The following is a 15097-nucleotide window of genomic DNA, read 5'->3' as shown; positions in this document are numbered from 1 at the left end:
GCACGTGGAGGCCACACACACTACTGAGCCTCATTTCGACATGTTTTAAGGACATTACATCAAAGTTGGATCAGCCTGTAGTGTGTTTTTCCACTTTAATTTTGAGTGTGACTCCAAATCCAGACCTCCATGGGTGGAAAAATTTGATTTCCATTTTTTTATTTGTGTGATTTTGTTGTCAGCACATTCAACTATGTAAAGAACAAAGTATTTCAGAAGAATATTTAATTAATTCAGATCTAGGATGTGTTATTTTTGTGTTCCCTTTATTTTTTTGAGCAGTGTATATATACACACTGGTAGTAAATTTTGCATGAGCCCTAAGTCTGTGGGGTATTCACATGGCTGTTTTTTTTTTTTAAATGGCTAGTAAATCGCGGCCATCAAAAAAACAGGACAGCCAGACCCCATTGAAATCAGTGGGCATGTATTTAACAGCCATTTAGATAGAAGTGCACCTGTTTAATCTTTTGAGGGATAAAATATAAACTCCCTTCACCGCTTGCATGTGCGGGAACACTCGCTCCGTACTGGAGGCAGCAGGACCTGTGCTCCCAGCGCTGTGACGTCACATGATCACACTGGGCCTGTGGTGAGGTGAGTATTTTTGGTTTTTGTTTGCACCTGCAGAATCGGGGGCACTGAGGGGGGTCATTATTGATACTGGGGGGCAAGAAAGGGGAGATACTGGGGGGGATTGTTAATACTGGGGGGGAAGCACTATGGAGCCATTTGATGTCCGGGGGGACACCTTGGGGGGATTATGTATACTGAGGGCACTGCAAGGGTTAGGATGTTAAAAAAAAAAAAAAAAAAAAAAAAAGCCAAACGAATGCAAAATGTGTACTATATACTGACATTATCAAAAGGGGTCTGCTCTTTTACATAGAAATAGCGCCACCCCAGTGCATGGGCAGTGTCTGGTACTGCAGCTCACTGGAGTGCATTCTTTCTAGAAAAAGTCACCCTGTTATTCTTATCTCATACAACCCCAGAAGCAAAGCATTCTCTGTATAAAACCGCATTATATTTATGTCATACACCGCTCACAGCTCTGCCGCTTGAATGTGGCAAAATTTCGTTTTTTGTACAAAGAAATCCTTTCAGCTGCAGCGTCCGGGCATATGCCAGCTGGTAATCTCCCCACCGCAGCTGCCTATGGTTTTTTAAGAAGTGTCTTATGCAATGACAGGTTTTTAGCTTTTGCATCTTAAATAAGTAATGATTTCTTGTAGTTAAGAGCTCTCCGAGCGAGGAGCCGAAGTTATTTCCTCCGACTCGACCTGACATAACCCATTGGCTTGGCTTTTCCGTATTTCCTATGGATTCGCACGTAGTTGCCAATATTTCCAGCAGCAGTTTGCTACTGGGACGTTCTCTGAACGGAAAGTAATCCCTGCACCAGAGCGACACTGTGTGAAGAACACATCATCCTGGACTACAGCCCCCATCGTGATAACATGGGAACTAACCCAAGAGAGATGCATGGAGATTGTTTTTAAGGATAAACGTAGGATATTTAGTCACTTGTGGATTGATGGGTAGAATGAGGTCCAAGCACGGCACTGGTACGGCTGGAGCAGCCCTGTGCACAGTAAATGTGAGCGGTCCTGGTTCCTTTGTTCTAGCGATCTTTGGGGGTCCTGGTGGCCATGCTAGTGATGTGTTATCTGAATATAAAATTTCTAAAATTCAAACTGCATCAAGTAATGAAATAATATACAAGGCGGGCTGTAATATACAGAGAGGAACCAGACAAACAATTTCTGCATCAATATTGTAAATGCAATAATGAAAATCTATCCCTCATATCAAAAAGAGGGACATTTATGGAGCAAAGAGGGACAGAGGGACTTGGGTCAAAAAAAGGGACACTTGGGAGTTCTGTATATTAAATATTTTTTCTGTATATATAAATAAATAAATAAATAAATAAATATACACACACACACATCGGTACCTTTTCACACATGGTACAGGATGGAGGATAGGGGATACCTGCTAGATCGGTTGAGGTCCGAGTGCCCAGGTCCCCCGAACAGGACAGTAGTCAAGCATGCGCACCACCTCTCTACTCACATTGACAGTGAATGGAGCGGTAGTGCAGATGAGCGACACAATGGCATTCAAATGGGGGACTTGGGACCCCTGTTATCATGACTGGAGGTCAAACTCCCCAATCCAGCAGTTATCCCCTCCTGTGGTATACCCCTACCAGGTACAGCCAATGAAGACGGTTAAAGGTGTTGCCCCTTGGGGTCCTAACCTGTGCCCTTGAACATAAAAACGTCCACTGACCTCTCCACAGTCCCACCGCTGCCCCGTTCCCCGCAGGACCAGAAAGTAACTTGGTCTCGTGACCGCTGCAGCCAATCATGGGCTTCAGAGGTTCAGCGGCTTGAACGCTATCGAACAGCAGTGACGTAGCATGATTGCCCACAGCGATCCATCACTGGACCCAGTCACTTTCTTATCCTGAGGAGACCGGGAGCATCCGGTACCAGAACAGTGATAAGACTGCGGTTTTTTATGTTCAGAGGCACAGGTAAGGGGTTGTCGGCTCCAAGGCCAGACAACTCGTTTAATGCCATTTCTGCAAAAAAAAAAAAAAAAAAGTGTACAAATCTCAGGGCTTTTACTGCCAACGACTGAGAAAAAAATTACATGGTCCAATAAAAGAACTTATTTTGTGCAAAAATATACTGGTGCTTATCCACGACTTTGAGAAATGTTCCTCTTTGACATTTTGGTCTTCTGACCCCAAATTGGGAACTTCCAAACAGCACAAAATATTCAAATACACCGCTGAAAAGGTTTCTCACTTTACAGCATCTCCATCTTCCGATGGATACCGTCAGCTGGACAATGCACGTCTCAAGGCCAGTGTCCTCCAGGAACAGTTCTTGAAGCATCAAGTCTGTCGCTTTGGTGGCCATCAGACCCTGGATGCCCTCAGCCACATCCGTTTTTGGATTTAGAGGCACTTACTGTGCACAGTATAGTTGTTCCATTACTTAATCAATGGGCGACGGTCAGCAAACACTGAGATTTCCATAGAGACCCATGTATTTATTCCTCTGTGTAATGTGCTTGGCTAGAAATACTGCTCACACCCTGCGCAGCTGCAATCCCTGCGTCCAGGGACCAAAGGTCAATAAGTAGTGTATGAGATACAAAGTCCATGGCGTTCATTTAATTAAAAGTTAAAAATATATTCCAGAAGAAATAAAAGTCTCATTTCTCCATCACATTATACACTGCTCGTTTCCATGGTTACGACCACCCTGCAATCCCTCAGCGGTGGCCATGCTTGCCCAGTGCCCACTATAGGAAAAAGCACCAGAATCTCTGGTGGCCGGGACCATGGGAGCTCACATAAGTTAGTGCTTTTTCCTATAATGCGCAAGCACGACCACTACTGATGGATTGCAGGGTGGTCGTAACCATGGAAACGGGCAGCGTATAATGTAAGGGAAAAATGAATCCAGCCAGCAAAGGAACCAACATGGACAATCACAATACATTAGTAAGTGCCTTGTATTAACTTTCTCTACATGACAAATACCACTTTGATGGGCCACCTCAGTATGGCAACGTATTCTGATATTTGCTTTTCGGAGATAAAGACTCCATAATAGGACACGTGATGAGACATTCAGCAACTTTTTTGAAATTCGTAAGGGAAAAAAAACACATTTTTGTGCCACTATATGAAATCAGACGCATATGGAGGACAGTATGGAGGCATGGATGCTAAGCCCATGTGTCCAACGCCACAGAATAGACTCTAAATGGAAAATAAGCCCCATTCTCACCAGTAGGAAGAGCTGTAATGACAGTGACTGATCTATTGTGCTGTTTGAGCCAAGATAAGCAGCTTACACAATGTCAATCAATTAGGAAGGAGACAAAGTGGGAGGCACAGCCATCTGTGAAGATGATGACTTCTCTGTCCATCTCAAGCTAGAAAGTAACACAGTCAATGGCTGTTGGTCGAACGCCCACTAAGCCAGCAGCTACTACAGCCAACCGTTCTGACACACATGCATGCTCAGACTGACCGAGCATGCATGTGCTCTGAATGCAGAGAGGGGAGCAAGCTGCTCCAGACACAGGCAGAAAGAACCGCAGCCGAACATCCAATACGCATAGACGTGGCAAAAACAGCGGGGTTGGGCGACTTTAGTCTAATGTGTATGGTTATTTAGGGCCTCCTGCACACGAACATGCGCTTCCCGTTGCCATATTGCGGACCGCATTTGCAATACACAGGCACCGTTCCGTGTGCATTCCGCATCACTTCAATGGGTCCGCAAATCCGGAGATGCGGAATGGAAGCATGGAACTGAACCCTACGGAGTGCTTCCATGGGGTTTCGTCCCGTACTTCCATTCCGCAAAAGGATAGAACATGTCCTATCTTTTTGCGGAACGGGCAGATCGCGGACCCATTAAAGTGAATAGGTCCGCGATCTGCTGCGGCTGCCCCACGGTCGGTGTTCGTGCATTGCGGCCCGCAGCACGGCCACGGGGCGCACGCGTTCGTGTGCAGGAGGCCTAAGGATGGATTCACACATGAAATGGTTTCGTCATTTCTTAGATATGGATTTACTATGGTCTTGTCACAGATTTAATCCTGTGCAACAGGTGAAATCTATATAAAGTCTGCATGTCTTAGGCCTCGTTCACATTTCCGTTTTTCATTGACGTGTGCCATCTGCATTTTCCACGGCCAGCACACGTATCCATTGATTTGAATGTGTACGTTCATACATCAATATTTTTTTACTGACCGCGGGTCAGTGAAAAAAAAAATCATGTAGAGACATGTACGACTTTGGTCCGTGATGCAGACCAAGCACACCAATTATAGTCTATGGATCTGTGAAAAAACACGGACACAACAAGGATGCATCCGTGTTTCATGCGTTTTTCACTGACCTCTGGTAGGAGACGCTCTGGAAATTAACTTTCAGCTGAGCAGTGTCTGTGGAATACGGATGACACACGGAGGGCAAAAATCCACCAAAATGCACAGAAATCTGAACTATTTATTGTGGTTTTGGTCAAATTTTTGGGAGGTTTTTATGCATTTTTTGTGGATTTTCGTGCAAGTTTTCTACATCTATTGAATTAGGCCTCAGGCACACGGCTGTTGCTCTGCCGTTCCGTGCATTGGGGACCGCAATTTGCGGACCCCAATGCACAGGAAATATCCGTGCAGATTACGCAGATGGATCCAGACCCATTCAACTCTGTAGTGCTTCCGAACCTCCGTTCAAGTGAATGGGTCCGCATCCGTGATCCGGTGAGCTCATGGCCGGTGCCCGCATATTGCAGACCCACTGTCTGCGAGCCACAATACGGACACAGCCGCGGAACGGCCGTGTGCATGAGGCCTTATACTGACAGCATTATGTCAGTACAATTCAGTAGATGCAGGTTACGGACAGGGACCCACATCATTATAAGGCCGCGCAGTCCTGGGAAAAAAGCAGCGTCCATAATGGAAAATCACACTCCCACACGGAGAGCCTTTCCCGCACTGGACACGCTTGTCTGAAATTACCCTAAGGACTCTTTCACACGAACAAACAAACACAAACAACATCTCTTAGCAACCATCAGTGAAAAACGCATCGTACCCGCACTTGCCTCCGGATGCAATGCATTTTTACTGAAGCCCCATCCACTTCTATGGGGCCAGGGCTGCGTGAAAAACGCAGAAAATAGAACATATTGCGTTTTTCACGCAACGCAGAACTGATGCGTGAAAAAAAAAAAACGCTCATGTACACAGACCTATTGAAATGAATGGGTCAGGATTCAGTGCGGGTGCTGTGCGTTCATGTCACGCATTGCACCCGCGCGGAAAACTCGCTCGTGTGAAAGGGGCCTAAGGGACCATTCACACAGTAGATTTTTCCCCCAGAATTTTTCGTGCTGTGAGGAGTAGGGATGAGCGAATCGTCTGCAGATGAAACATCCGAAGTCGATTTGCATAAAACTCCTACTGAACGGAGCGAGCGCTCCATACGGTATTAGAATGGATTGGCTCCCATGAGCCGAAGCTATTACTTCGCGAAGTCTTGTGGGACTTCGGGTAATAACTTCAGAAATTAATTTCTACCATTAAAAACTTTTTACCGGACACCGGTTCGGCTCCAGGGTACCACTTGGAACCGAAACCGAGTTCAGTAAAAGGTTTTTAACAAAATAAATTCATTTCTGAAGTTACTACCCGAAGTCCCACAAGACTTCGCGAAGTAATAGCTTCGGCTCATCGGAGCCAATACATTCTAATACCGTATGGAGCGCTCACTCCGTTCAGTATTCTAATGAAGTTTTATGCGAATCGACTTCGGATGTTTCATCCAAAGTCGACTCACTCCTCCCTAGTGAGGAGACCCCAGAGATCACCAGCCTGATCGGTGGTGGTGCCAGGTGTCGGCCTCAATTTCTTACTCAAGAAAAAACCTTTAACAGAACAAAAAAATGAGCGGGGGGGGGGGGGGGGCATTTACAGAGCGCACCACACCAAGTTTAGTCGTAAAAAAGCAAAAACCCCTTTTGCCACCTTTTTTAAATGCCAGTGCAAAAATATTTTGTTGCAATGGCGTATTTGCACTGTCCTTGCCACTTGGCAAAATTTACCATCATTTAGGCACAAAAGAAGAGCAAAAAGTAGTCGTTTTTATCTCAGGCTTACAAACTGTCTGTGTACCTAATTTCAGACGAGGCGCATGCCTCATCGTAAATCAGGCGAATTCTCCGGCAGCGAAGGGGGGATCAGCGTAAAAAGCCAGCCTTTGTAAATTACCTCCAGTATTGTTTGAAAAGTAAATTCCAACACCCAGTAACCTCCAGCTGAAAGCAGCGCATAAAACCAAAATGTGTACAAAATCTAATCGCAACCTGGGAAAGGGTCATACAGTATAAACACTAAGCCGATTCCAGTAAATGGACTTTAAAACTGCTGATGTCATCCGACCAAGAAATCCCCCACCTACTTATACCGCAGCACAAAGTGCCTTCAGGGACCAACAACAATAGAATGTATAGGTTCTAAAAACAAAGCTATAATGAAAAATAAAGAAAGTAAATAAATAAATAACGGTGACACAATGTATTATAAGACCACATTGTAGACAGGTTCATACAGTCACATTTTAGGTCCTCTATTTGCCACAACACCAGGAGATCCCGTCCCCTAAGGTTCTACTGAAACGAAACTTGAAAAATAAGGGGTAGATCAAAACTGGAGTAAAGGAAAACTGGCTCCTTTGGAAAATGAAAGGTGGGATCTGTTTTCCTTTACTCCAGTTTTGACAAATCTCCCCCAAGGAATACGATAGTAAGAGGCCAGTGCCCATATCTTGTAAACCTGCTGTTTGCGGGCCGTAATATAGGCACCCGCCGACAACAGTTGTGTGCATGAGCCCTAATACTCAGGTCCGCAGCGCATTAGAAAACTGCACGTCACTGCTGCCGGTCATACAATAGCCTCAGTGGTGCCGTGTATAACTGGCAGGTCACCGCTTGGCTCAGTGGTCATGTGCACGTACTGTATAGGACATGTCACACTTCTGGTCTGGCAGGAACGGCAGCTGCGGTGCTGGAATTGGGAGGTTTTTTTTTTTTTTTTTTTTTTTAGACCCTTTATCGCACCTCTTGAGTTATTTATCAGTTTTAGGCCTCATGCACACGACCGTAGTTATGGTCTGCATCTGAGCCGCAGTTTTGTCGGCTCGGGTGCGGACCCATTCACTTTAATGGGGCTGCAAAAGATACGGACAGCACTCCGTGTGCGGTCCGCATCCGTTGTTCCGTTCCGTGGGCCGCAAAAAAAAAATATAACCTGTCCTATTCTTGTCCGTGCTTCACAGACAAGAATAGGCAGTTATAAAGGCTGTCCGTGCTGTTCCGCCCACGGAAGCCATCCGTGTTTTGCTGATCCGCGATTTGCGGAGCGCAAAACACACAACAGTCGTGTGCTCGTAGCCTTAGGCCTCATGCACACGGCCGTTGTGCGGCCGGTCGGTCCCCAATGCACGGGCAACATCTGGGACGGATCGAGACCCATTCAACTTGAATGAACATGTTCTATTTTTTTGTGGTGCGGAGGCACGGATAGAAACACCACGGAAACATTCCGTAGTGCTTCCGTGGGGCTCTGTGCCTCCGTTCCGCACCGCATCTCCCGGATTGCGGACCCATTCAAGTGAATGCAGGGTACAAACAGCCTGTGCCCGTGTATTGCGGACCTGCTGTATGCGGGCAATGAGGCCTTAGACAGCCCCTTTAAAGGTTACATCTCCAGGATCCTGTAAAATAAGTCGCTGTTCACACTGGTGTCTAACCATCATGCTCCGGATCAGTCGTGTGATGGATACCCCCAGGCTGGACAGAGCCCACTGACTGACAATGGGGTTCATCGGGTATCGTCATTGTGTCTGACCCACCTGATAGTATCGTTCAGTGGACGTTATGAGATCAGGCATGTTGTAATACAATATGCCTGATCCCCCCACAACAATCATCTGTCAAGGCAGAGCGGCTCATCCCCACACGGAGCCAATATGCAGCCGGTCCCACTGAAATCAGCAGGTTTGACAGACTGTGCGGGCACCAGATGAACCCACCAATTTCGGCAGGACTGAGAGTCATCTAAGGTGCATGGGAGGGTCCCAACATCTGCCGTCAGGGGAAAGAAGGATCAGGCATGTTGGATTTGAACATGCCCGATCCCGTTCTCACTGGAGAGAAGCTGCGGCCAGATGTGCCCATCACCTGCCGTCTCCCGTCTCATACAAGTACATGGGGTGGAGTCAGGTGTATGAAGTGGAGGGGTACTGCAACCTCCAGCTGTTCTGAAACTACAACTCCCAGAATCCTCCTTTCATTTCTATGGGAATTACAAGAACAACTGAGTAAGTGTGCATGCTGGGAGTTGTAGTCTTACAGCAGCTGGAGTGCTGACCCCTGCACTACAGTCACACAGGTGGCGGCAAGGACACGGCGGCCACATGCCGCTCAGTGTGAACAGTGCATCACTAATGATGGTGGGCAGTCACCTCTGGGGGCACCTAGTACATGGGCTGCACTGACCACTAAGCAGAACCTGTGCCCCTGAGACCCCCGACTCAATGGCCCCTCCCCCCGGTACCTCGTCGTCTCCCAGATGCTCCCTCTCTCCCAGGCGGCCGTTCAGCTCCATCTCCTCAGGTCGGGTCGCCATGGACAGAACATACAGCGGGGTCTGGGGGCTGATACACCGGCTCCAGGCTCCGGGGTGGCCGCAGGATTCCGGAGAGTGAAGCACTGGAAGCCCCGCCGCCGCTGATAACAGCGAGAAGAAGGAAACTCCTCCCCCTGGCGGCCGCTACTGGAAGTGAAAGGGAATGCTTCCTCCCAGCAGCGGCTGCTGTAACAGCACAGAGCGATGACATCTCCTCCTCCTCCTCATCATCATCATCACTGCTGCCTGAGGAGAAATACTAAACAGTTATACATCACTATTACAGAGGTCCAACCGTCCCGGATCCAGCGGGACAGTCCCGGGCGGATTATGATAAGCCATGCAGACAGTGCCCTGCCAGTGCCTCACTCTGTGCCAGTCTGCCATGCTGGTCCTTGGCCCCGCCTCCTCCTAACCAGGGAAGAGAGAGAGAGAGAGACGGCTCTTTCACACTTGCGTTCTTGTCTTCCGGCATAGAGTTCCGTCGTCGGGGCTCTATGCCGGAAGAATCCTGATCAGGATTATCCTAATGCATTCTGAATGGAGAGAAATCCGTTCAGGATGCATCAGGATGTCTTCAGTTCCGGAACGGAACGTTTTTTGGCCGGAGAAAATACCGAAGCATGCTGCGCTTTTTGCTCCGGTCAAAAATCCTGAACACTTGCCGCAAGGCCGGATCCGGAATTAATGCCCATTGAAAGGCATTAATCTGGATCCGGCCTTAAGCTAAACGTCGTTTCGGCGCATTATCGGATCCGACGTTTAGCTTTTTCTGAATGGTTACCATGGCTGCCAAGACGCTAAAGTCCTGGCAGCCATGGTAAAGTGTAGTGGGGAGCAGTATACTTACCGTCCGTGCGGCTCCCCGGGCGCTCCGGAGTGACGTCAGGGCGCCCCTCGCGCATGGATGACGTGATCGCATGGATCACGTCATCCTTGCGCATGGGGCGCTCTGACGTCATTCTGGAGCTCCCCGGGAGCCGCACGGACTGTAAGTATACCGCTCCCCCGCTCCTAATATGGCAGCCAGGACTTTAATAGCGTCCTGGGTGCCATAGTAACACTGAACGCATTTTGAAGACGGATCCGTCTTCAAATGCTTTCAGTTCACTTGCGGTGTTACGGATCCGGCGGGCACCTCCGGCAAATGGAGTACATGACAGATCCGAAGCAGGGCCGGGTCCCAGGAAAATAACGGATCATTGCCTCCTTCTTCGGCCTCATGCACACGACCGTTCCGTTTTTTGCGGTCCGCAAAAAACGGAAGCCGCCCATGTGCCGTCCGCAATTTGCGGAACAGGCGGCCCATTGTAGAAATGCCTATTCTTGTCCGCAAAACGGACAAGAATAGGACATGCTATATTTTTTTTGCGGACCACAGAACGGTGCAACGTATGCAGACAGCACACGTTGCAGCCCTATTGAAGTGAATGCGTCCGCACCCGAGCCGCAAAAACTGCGGCTCGGATGCGGACCCGAACGACGGTCGTGTGCATGAGTCCTTCTGCCGTCCTCGTGCTCCCGACCTGCCCCAGTTCACCACACACGGTGGCTCCTCCTGCCTTCCTCCCATCCCTGCACAGTTGGTCCCTGCCTTGCTTCCTTCAAACTAGTAAGGGGGGGGGTTTTTTTCGGTTTTTTTTTTAACTTTTGTTCAGTTGTTTAAGTTTAACCCCTTCAGGCTCAGCCATGTCGCAGTGACTGAGCTTTCTCCGCCAGCACCACTCTGCTCCCCTGCATTGTTCCCTCTAAGCCTTGGCAGCTGCTGAGCAGGGTTGGCTCAGAGCTGGGCACAGCGCCATCAAAGATGGGCGATAGGAAAACCTAAGATAATTGTCACATCAAAGAGCATACAATGTAAGAAAACCGTATACAAACGGATAGCCGTCTCATCCGGAATAACGGATCCGATATTTAAATTTTTTCAAAGATCAAAAGAGAAAGTAGCTCCTTCTCTATCCCGGCGCATGTGCAGACCGGAAAATCGGATCCGGCGATGCGGCAATTTCTGGAACACTTTGTACCGGATCTGGCATTAATACATCTCTATGGAAACTAATGCCAGATCTGGCAAGTACGGTATTGTTCCGGGATTTTGGCCAGAAAAAGTACCGCAGCTGCGGTATTCTGTCCGGTCAAATACCGTACAAGGGACGGAACAGAAGACATCCTGATGCATACTGAACGGATTGCTTTCCATTCAGAATGCATAAGGACAAAACTGATTCGTTTTTTTTCCGGTATTGAGACCCTTTACCGGATTTCAATACCAGAAAAGAATAACGCTAGTGTGAAAGTAGCCTAATCCCTGAACATCCCATACAATACATTATAATCCCTGCCCCATGCTGTATAATATACACAATAACCCCACAGTGTAGGTGTTATACTGTATATTGTACGGTATGATGTATGGATTATAATGTACATTGTATAGCGTGGTGCAGGGATTATACTGTATATTGTACGGCAAATGTATGGAGGTTACACCGTGCCGGACAATATAACTGTGGGCAGTATGGTGGGTGCCTGTTCCGAACTCTAGGGCGACCCACTACAGCAATGCACACAGTGAAAATTGCCAGGATGGGCTTCCCCAGAGTACGGAACAGGCATACACCATTACATGAAGTCCGGGCTGCGGCGGTGAGCGCGCCTGCAGAGGTCCTGAGCGGCGGCATAAAGGAAGCTGCGCGGCCGCGCGCCCGCGCAGCTTACGGGGAACACTGCTCCCATGATGTCCCATTTACTTAGAATTAGGACATGCTGTAAGATTTAGCATGGAGAAGTAGTACTTGTCCGTGCAAATTCCTTAGAGCGTGTCCTTAGTAGGTGTTGTCAGTAGTTACTGTCACTCGGCGCTGCTGTCACCACCAAGTGTCGCTGATTACCCTCCTTTAGGGTCCAGTAACACGACTGTAATTCTGGGATCCGCAATTTTGCTGAGTGTGTGCGGACCCATTCATTTCAATTGGGCTGCAAAAGATGCGGACCGCAACGCTTGTCAGTGTTCCCTGTACAGAGAGAGAAGAAGGGGGCCCGTATAGAAAGGATCAGTATGAGCTGTCACTGGGTTGTCACCGCTGTCCCTTACGATAAGCCGGGCGATGCCGGCAGTGTTGTGCCCCACTCACTATGCGGTGCTGAGACAATGGATGGAGCGGACTGCGGCGGTGAGCCTGCCCCATACACAGCAGGTGCTGGCTGCATCAAACAGCAGACACCCGACTGCAATGACGGGGAACGGCGATGACACCAAACCCCGTCATTAAGGCCCCATTCACATAATTGTAAGTTGTCCGTGCCCTTATTGCGGACCACAAATTGCAGTTCCGCAATATACAGGCACCTGCCGTGTGTGCACCATATCACGGATACGGACCCATTGAAGTCTGGAAGATCCGGTGTAGAGGCAGGGAACAGAAACCCATGGAAGGCAAGGTGTGAATTGGTGTCAGTGGGCGTGGAAATGGGTGTGTACAAGGGGCGTGGCCTAACTTAAAATATTTTGTCTCTCTTTCCCTTTTTGGAAAGTTGGGAGGTATTCTATTATTACATTATTATTACATTTATCCATCTATTTGAAATTATTAATTCATTTGATTTCATTACAGCCAAGGAAAATGCTCAAGAAGTATAAGGCCTCTTTCAGACGGGCGTTGCGGGAAAATGTGCGGGTGCGTTGCGGGAGTGCAAAACATTGTAATGCGTTTTGCACTCGCGTGAGAAAAATCACGCATGTTTGGTACCCAAACTTGAACTTCTTCACAGAAGTTCGGGCTTGGGATCGGTGTTCTGTAGATTGTATTATTTCCCCTTATAACATGGTTATAAGGGAAAATAATAGCATTCTGAAAACAGAATGCATAGTAAACTAGCGCTGGAGGGGTTAAAAAAAATAAAAAATAATTTAGCTCACCTTAGTCCACTTGATCGCGCTGGATTATGTGATGGACCATGTGATGACAGGAGTGACGTCACCACAGGTCCTGTTCCTACAATCAGCAAAGAAGGAGACAGAAGTGATACCGGGCTACGCAACCAAGTGGACTAAGGTGAGTTAAATTATTTTTTATTTTTTTTAACCCCTCCAGCGCTATTGTACTATGCATTCTGTATTCAGAATGCTATTATTTTCCCTTATAACCATGTTATAAGGGGAAATAATAATGATCGGGTCTCCATCCCGATCGTCTCCTAGCAACCGTGCGTGAAAATCGCACCGCATCCACACTTGCTTGCAGATGCTTGCGATTTTCACGCAGCCCCATTCACTTCTATGGGGCCTGCGTTGCGTGGAAAACGCACAATATAGAGCATGCTGCGATTTTCACGCAACGCACAAGTGATGCATGAAAATCACCGCTCATGTGAACAGCCCCATAGAAATGAATAGGTCGGTATTCAGTGCGGGTGCAATGCGTTCAACTCACGCATCGCATCCGCGTGGAATACTCGCCCGTGTGAAAGGGGCCTAAGGGTATGTTCACATGTCACATTTTAACCGTGTCAGAATCTGCCACCATATCCCAAGGCAGATGTCATTTCAAATGCTGCGGTACGGCTCTTGATTTAGCCCCATTGAATGGAGTTAAACCATAAACAGGTTTCCACTGCAGTTTCCCAAAGCATCCAACTGCAGTCCAACTGCCCCCCGAAACAATGCCAGAAAAGGGCAGTAGCACAAAGGTTAAGAAATGACAAGCTCAGAGTCTTGTCTACAAATGCTCGCAGTCTAGGAAATAAGATCAATGAACTTGAGGCTATAATGGCATCTGAGAATATAGATGTAGTGGCTGTTACTGAGACGTGGTTCAAGGGGAGTAATGACTGGGATATATCAATACCAGGGTTCTCTCTATACAGGAAAGACAGAGAAGGCAAGAAGGGGGGAGGGGTGGCCCTGTATGTGAAAGATAACCTAAAATCTAATTTGATACAAGTTAGTGAGAACAATTTAGAGTCAGTTTGGGTTACCGTGCAGCTTGATAATCATAAGGCAACTCGTGTAGGTGTGATATATAGACCACCTAGCCAAGTCAAAGAATTAGATGATCTACTAGTTGAGGAAATAGCTAAAATGACATTGAAGGGGGAAGTTATCATTATGGGAGACTTCAATCTTCCAGATGTAAACTGGAAAACCAAAATAGCTAGTTCTGCCAGGAGTACAGATATTCTAAATTCCCTACTGGGATTATCTCTACAGCAAGTAGTGGAGGAGCCAACCCGGAAGGAGGCCATTTTAGATTTAGTATTCACAAATGGGAATTTGGTATCTGATATTACTGTAGGGGAAAGCTTGGGATCTAGTGATCACCAGTCAGTGTGGTTTACTATAAGTACAGTGACTGAGTCACACCACACAAAAACAAAAGTTTTAGATTTTAGAAAAACAGACTTTTCTAAAATTAGATTAGTGGTATACAAGTCCCTATCAGACTGGAACAGTTTCATTGGAGTCCAGGAGAAATGGGACTACTTAAAAGTGGCACTATTGAAGGCAACAGAAAATTGCATTAGGCTTGTCAGTAAAAGCAAAAAAAGGAAGAGACCACTGTGGTACTCAGCAGAAGTGGCCAAAATCATTAAAAACAAAAAGATAGCATTTAGGAATTATAAAAAAAAACAAAACGAGGATGACAGACAAATTTATAAGATTAGGCAGAGAGAGGCCAAACAAGTTATAAGAGCTTCCAAAGCACAGGCAGAAGAGAAATTAGCTCAGTCAGGAAAAAAAGGCCAGAAGGCATTCTTCAGATACATAAATGAAAAAAGGAAACTAAAACAAGGAATTACCAAATTAAAAACAAAAGAAGGAATGTATATAGAAGAAGATAAAGAACTAGCTGACTGCCTC

The 15097-nt window shown here is 47.2% G+C and overlaps 1 protein-coding gene across 2 annotated transcripts in view; it reads right to left on the bottom strand.

Moving 5' to 3' along the window:
* Nucleotides 1-9361, bottom strand: part of NINJ1 (ninjurin 1) — a 37075-nt gene extending 27714 nt beyond the window's left edge. For both annotated transcript variants that reach the window (XM_040408137.1, XM_040408136.1), the window contains exon 1: nt 9166-9361. In XM_040408137.1, the coding sequence (XP_040264071.1) occupies nt 9166-9237 (72 nt within the window). In that variant the 5' untranslated portion in view covers nt 9238-9361. The remainder of the gene's footprint in view (nt 1-9165) is intronic.
* Nucleotides 9362-15097: the final 5736 nt, after the last annotated feature.

Source organism: Bufo bufo, chromosome 9, assembly GCF_905171765.1.
Source record: "Bufo bufo chromosome 9, aBufBuf1.1, whole genome shotgun sequence".
Lineage (NCBI taxonomy): Eukaryota > Metazoa > Chordata > Amphibia > Anura > Bufonidae > Bufo > Bufo bufo.
Note: the sequence above shows the minus strand (reverse complement) of the source record. Positions and strands in the feature narration are given on the sequence as shown.